Source organism: Triticum aestivum, chromosome 7A, assembly GCF_018294505.1.
Source record: "Triticum aestivum cultivar Chinese Spring chromosome 7A, IWGSC CS RefSeq v2.1, whole genome shotgun sequence".
Classification (NCBI taxonomy): domain Eukaryota; kingdom Viridiplantae; phylum Streptophyta; class Magnoliopsida; order Poales; family Poaceae; genus Triticum; species Triticum aestivum.
In genome coordinates this window covers 83,258,727-83,265,010 of record NC_057812.1, presented here as the reverse complement: position 1 = coordinate 83,265,010, position 6,284 = coordinate 83,258,727, and the positions used below count along the sequence as shown (strand labels likewise).

Genomic DNA, 6,284 nt, shown 5'->3' with positions numbered 1-6,284 from the left:
TGGGAAGTAGCAAAGTAACATGCTCACAAAGACTGCCTTAGAAGAACATATCTCTACCAAGGCCGGTCATAGACCATGGCGGAGTGCAAATGGAGGTCACATCCAACTTCAAACAGACAAAAACAAAGGACCCAAGTAGATGGCAGACAAATAATTCTTGGTAGCTCATTTGGTGAGAAGAGGAATCGCTGGGTTACCGTGTAGAAGAACATCACGAGGAACATCACGAGGGGGAACAAATGGCAGCACTGCGGCACCAAAGGCACTGCCGGCAAACCCCAAAGGAACACCACTGCAGAAGAGACACGAAGAAGCATTTGGCCGCTCGACAACACCAAATAGTGTCTTTGCCAGGTCCTGAGAAGACGACACCACCGTCGACCCCCATCTGGTCGCACCACCACCACCAAGCACACCCAGTCCAACCACATGCAGCAACGGTAGCCATCGTATGGGTCTCCAAGATGACACCTTCAAGAAGGAAGTGATGTGAGGACACGCCCTGTCATCTGACCGGGCAAGGCCGATCATAGGTTCCCACCGGGCAACCATGAAACAAGATGGTGGAGTTGAAACGAGATCCATGATGGCACCTCCATGAGGAAAACGACGTCCACATACGCCATTGTCGGCGTCAGCAAGACCGTTATCACAAGGAAAACGACTATATTTATAATTTGCTTCAAAAGATACTTTTGGGTTACTAACATTCAAATAAGTGATGATTCAAATGAATGAAGTATATCTCCTATCTTTTGTTTTATCTCTGATTGGTTTGGTATTGCTTAGGGCATCTCCAACACCATCCCTTAAACGAGCGTCCTCAAATGTCCGCGGATGGACAGCCAACCAGGTGGAGGCCCTCCAACGACATCCCTCATTTTAAACTATCGGTTCTCACTGACAGTGTGCGGGGCAGACCGAGATGAGTAGGGAGTCGTGAGTAGCCTCCTAACCGATTTATCGGTGGAATAACTAAATTAACCCCCTATTTATCAGCTAACTGGGCAGTTTTTTTTTTAGAACGAAGGCTCGCGAAGAGCCCGGCTTTGAATTAACAAAGCCATCAACCGGTCAGGAATTACAAACATACACCAAACCACATCGGCCCAACGATACAAGGGAGCACTCTAGGAAGCTTACAACTCAACGTAGCGCACAAGCACGAAAGGAATACAACCGAGCCCATAGCATGTACTAGCCGAAGACAGCAGCAAAACTGATAACAAAGGTAGCGACTGGCAGAGCAGGATGAAGACCTGCTAGAACAGAGTGTGGGCATGAACTAGGCTGACTCGCAGGATGAAGAAAACCAGGCGTCTTCCTCCTCTCGCGCCGCAGAGGGACCCTTCCCTCTCGCCTTGGATCGAAAGGCATCGAAACAGCGGACCTGAGAAGCGCTCACCCTAGAGCAGAAGCGATGGCAACCTCGGAGCCAGGAGCAACCGCAGAGCACACCACCATGGACAATGAGCACACAACATCCACTATACCGCCGCAACCAAGGACACCAGTAGACTGCCGGAAAGCCACCGGGAGCAGCTGCTAAAGAAGAGCGGCAAGGACATCAAGGAAGACCGCAGAACGTCGAGGAGCAAGACCCGTCGGCCGTTGAAGAAGAGCACCGGGAGCCCACCGTCGGGCCCGTGTTGCTAATGCTGGGAAGGGGAACCCTATCCCCTACCGCCGGATCGAAGGCGCCGTACCGCCAGCCTTGAGCCAAACACGCCACACCCAGTGGGCACCACCCTTGAGGGGAACGAGGACAATGTCGGCCAAGCAAATCCCGACGAAACCGCCGCCGCCAGACAACCAGAGCCGCCCAAAGCTCGGACCTTTGACACACCTCACCCGAACACGAGCCCTCCCCAGGCGGCACCTCCAAGGAGGAGCACGACACGAAACGCGCCGTTGCCGCCCAATCCTAGCCGGATTTTGGGCTTTCACCCGGGAGGGGAACGAGGGTGGAGAGGGGAGGACCTCGGCGGCACCTCCAGGGAGGAAGAACGGCGCCAAAGGCGTCGCTGCCGCCGGGCCGGACAAGCCCACCAAACGGTTTCCCGTAGTCCCAAGCCTCACCACCCGCATGGTCGAGCAATCCGGCCAGAATCACCCGCAGCCGGCGCCAGCCGAGAGGACGCCGCTGCCTCGCCAAACAGGGCCGCCGCCCCAGATCCGAAGACCTCCGCCATGGACGAAGCGTCAGAGGCCTCACCGCCACCTTCCCCGGCGTCCGCGGGCAATATACGGGCGAGACCCTCAGGTGGCGGCGAGGGAGAACGGGAAAAGGGGGTGGCGGCGCGGGGGGAACCCTAGTCGCCACCCGAGTCGCCCAGGAGGACGACGCGGGGGCAGGTGGGGGGGGGGGGGAATTCCGTCCTCTCGAGTTAGCTAGTAACACTGTCAGGTTGGAGTGTCGCCACTAACTGGGCAGTTACGAGTCAACGATTTTCTTGAACACTGGTAAATACAGTTCAGTAAATGCAGAGCTCCCCAGGAAACATGATGGTGCATGATAAAAAAACTGCTCACATATGCTGTGTCGTTTCAAATGGAGAAATATAGCGTAGCGATTAGCTAGATAATGATGGAACAAATCAAGTCTGTGGAGCACACAGAATTTGTGCTGCGTAAAACCTCACGGCTTTTCACTGCACTCCTCTTGTTATTAGTAGCAACGACGGAAAAATGGCCACGAGATCGCGCAGTACCCGGCCTCCTTGCGGACCGCGCCATCCCACGATCCAACGAGTGCCGAGCGCGGTCACCGTGGTCTAGGCGAACTCGCCGCGCACGCACCATCACGGCGAAGGGATTTATTCAACAACGACAGTGATCCGAAAGTGAGGACAATTTATTGAGGCCGTGCACTCCATGAAGCATCCCGAACCCCGAGCTACTGCAGGAATCGGTCGAACCATTCGCTCGCTTCCTTCACCATGTTCGCCGTTAACATATGTTCAACTCCCGGCTCCACGATGAACTGAACAGCATACAGCAGATCAAAAAATGGCGTTAGCAATCCAAGAGGCACCCTGTGTTTTACCAGGATCACAGCTCCCTGTCATCCTAGGTCAATAGTCAACAGTCAACACAATCACGTATTTGCCACGGAAGAGGACACAAATCATCAATGGAATGAAGTGAAAAAAAGCACAAAGGAAAAAGCCTTTGACCCAGTATAAGATCTAAATTTCCTGGACAAAGTTTGTATTCTAAAATATCTGGCTCTTTTACATTGTAGGAACAGAGTCTCATTTTTTCTGTGCTTGTACTATGATTACTCCATCTTAGCACTGCCCATATTGATCTATAGCTTTAACTCTACAGGAGAGAATACCTTAAACAAAAACTTTACAAATTTATACTCCCACCGTTCCATAATTCCATAATTTGAGCTAAACCAGGACAAGAATTATGGAACGAATTCTTGTCGTGGTTTTATTTCAAATTTGAACTAAAACCTCGACAAGAATTCTAGAACAAAGGGGTTCATAGTACTAATAATAATTATTACTATCAGCAGGATTAGCCATTTAACCCGAAAAGATTAATACAAGTATAAAGTATAAACGGGTTCCATGGCACCCGGTGAATAGTAAAATAAAAATAAAAAAATCTGAAATTTTGTGACATTATTTATGTCCAAATGTCTTAGATGCTTGCAAAATTTGGGGTCCATATGACATCCGACGGGCTAACAAAAAAAGTTCTGCTCAACAGTGCACACAAGTTTGAGCACAAATTGTTGTTTTCTGTATGAGCTCCTAGAATGTTATTTGGACACAAAACTTTGCAAGCAGCTGCAACATTTGGTCATAATAAATCACACAAAGTTTCAGATTTTTTTTACTAATTATTTTCGATTTTACTGTTCACAGGGGTACCATGGAGCTCGAGCTCTGAAAAACACTCTAACCAAGCCCGTACAATTTTGAAAGAAAGTCTCATCTTCATCGCGATAAGAAAATACTCCCTCCGTCTGGAATTACTTGTCAGAGTGACAAGTAATTCCGGACGGAGGTTGTAGTAGTTTGCATGTTACCTTGAACTTCTCCGCAGAACCAGCTTTTTCATAAGCTTCAGCAACTCTGGAAGCAGGCTCTTGTAGACCAGCGATAGGGCAACAAGGGTCTTCAGCGCCTGCATCATAATTGGTAAATGAAGCACCAGAAGCAGGAAACATGTTCAATTAGCAAAATAAATGAATAAAAATTAACGAAGGGCCAACAACAGTTCTGGCTCAACAATAAAACTAAAATATATACTGAAGAGTGAGAGACAGTTCTATATGTGGGGTTATGAACAAGTATTGGACAAAACAGAAGCACTCAATACGGAATATATGCTTCACGGTTTTACCATTTAGGAGGAGGAGCGGACGTGGTGCAATCAGGGGAACCGAGTAAGGTGCATCAAACCGTGAAGCAAGCCCAGGTGCTATCCTGTCCCAAACCTGGTAAAAATATGTCAACACATGATCATGAAACTTTTCTACATGAATAATCAGAAATAAAGGCCAGATAAATCAGATAGTCACCTTCTCCACAACCTCCGAATCTATTTCACTCTTCCCTAAATCAGTTGCTGCCTCTACAGGAAAGAAAAAAGAATAAAACGACATGGATATTTACATGTAAATGTTCTGAACTGATATGCTATATTTCAGTTGTGATATATATTTTTTCAATGGTGTGAGCATAAACTTAAAAGAGGATGCATCATGCATGGTATCTCACCTTCAAATACAGGCCTGATGCTGTTAACTCTGGCTTCCCACATGTTATTGTCTATTGCCCACCGAAATCCCTGTAGTCACCACAAAGAGATTAGCTTTACATGGAACAAATCACAAAATCATCGACAAAACATAAATAACATGCTGCTGTGTGTACCTGAAAACCAACTATCGGAACAACAACACTGTACCGTGTATCCACGAAAGCACCAAACCATGAATGCATTCCTGTATTCAGCTCCAAATAAAAAATGTAAAATTTCTAAAAGTGAAACCTATGCATTAATTCCAGTATCATGATGCAACCATGATAATAATACCTCCGAGTGATTCACCAGTAATCCCAATCCTTGAGGGATCGACATCCTTCCTTGCACTAAGATGATCTGCAAGCTTTATCAAGTCCCATGCCTGCACATATTACTTGCTGAGTATGGTAAAAATCGAAAGGCCAATCATATTTTGAAGTACTATAAATCAGGTCATATGGTAGAAGACAATCACACAGAAACCCAAAATCCAGCTGAGGCGCTAATCCAGCCGGTCTAACACCAACACCAGTGGCTTACCAATCAGATTAGTTTAAGAGTAGAACCACATCCTGTATATATTCGGCTTGACATTTTTTCGTACAAATAACCATCGACTTGTTAAGAAGGAGCAAAAGATTAACAGTAACAAGTTGAAATAACATATGGTACCGTGTCAAAAATAAAAGGCATCGTGTCCCCATTCCTCCAAGCTGCTTTCAGTGCCTGTGTTTAAACCATGAAAGTAGCCAGTAGGGATGGTTGGGTCAGTTGAAATCTATGGATACCATAATTAATTGTCGAACATTTCATGGAATTGGTAGGACAAGAAAGGAAGTAATAAGTAGATTACATCGGTGTAAGTATTCTTGTGGCTGGCGCTTTCACCATGATAGCGAGAATCGATGGAAACAGCAATATAACCCCTGGAGGCATATGCCTGCAAATGTCAACAAGTTTAGGAGCCAATAACTAGCAGTGTTAAAAGCTGATGTAATGTACGTATGGTTGAAATGAGAAGCAATTCTACCTCTAGCAGTGGACGCACCCATTCCTTGCATTTGTAAGAGCTGTGCAGTATCACAACAACCGGCTTCCTTTCGGGAGCAGTACTGTCGTTGAGTTTCAGCAGAAGTACAGGTACACGCCCCTGCTCACCTGACTGTTCGTTGAAGAGCCAAGTGAAGCACATGTATGTAATAGCATCAATCTGTTGGTAAGTATACCTCGGTAATCAGGAAGAAATTCTCCTCGACCAGCTTCTCGTGGAAGTCCTCCACCTCCTTCCTCGGGCACGACTCCATGGCCTGGGAAAAGTTCACGAGAGACACGGTTGAGCTGACATTGACACACACACAGCAAGCGCATCGCTCTTCAAATCGGAACGGATCCTGACCTCTCTGGGCCCCAGAGGCCAGTCGCCCTGGAACAGCGGCTTCGTCACCGGAGTCCCTTGCTCCACGGACAGAGGCACTGGCGCGACGATGGAGCAGATTCAGAACAAGCCACTGATCGAC

The 6,284-nt window shown here is 47.4% G+C and overlaps 1 protein-coding gene across 1 annotated transcript; it reads right to left on the bottom strand.

Annotated features, from left to right (window-relative positions):
- Positions 1-2,513: 2,513 nt before the first annotated feature.
- On the bottom strand, positions 2,514-6,240 carry LOC123152268 (putative hydrolase YtaP). The gene is made up of 12 exons (XM_044571857.1): positions 6,164-6,240; positions 5,994-6,074; positions 5,798-5,929; positions 5,621-5,707; positions 5,440-5,493; positions 5,059-5,149; positions 4,896-4,966; positions 4,740-4,809; positions 4,541-4,593; positions 4,363-4,456; positions 4,046-4,143; positions 2,514-2,983 (listed from the first exon to the last, which is right to left on the bottom strand). Exons 2-12 carry the CDS (start codon positions 6,069-6,071, stop codon positions 2,897-2,899), a joined length of 915 nt encoding a protein of 304 aa, XP_044427792.1. The 5' UTR covers positions 6,072-6,074; positions 6,164-6,240; the 3' UTR covers positions 2,514-2,896.
- Positions 6,241-6,284: the final 44 nt, after the last annotated feature.

Excerpts from the sequence above, each read along its gene's own strand:
- LOC123152268 (XM_044571857.1), bottom strand. The coding sequence starts at position 6,071 with ATGGAGTCGTGCCCGAGGAAGGAGGTGGAGGACTTCCACGAGAAGCTG. Across the intron at positions 5,708-5,797 it reads GGGTGCGTCCACTGCTAGAG|GCATATGCCTCCAGGGGTTA; the intron begins GTAGAATTGCTT and ends TGACATTTGCAG. Across the intron at positions 4,810-4,895 it reads TTCCGATAGTTGGTTTTCAG|GGATTTCGGTGGGCAATAGA; the intron begins GTACACACAGCA and ends TGGTGACTACAG.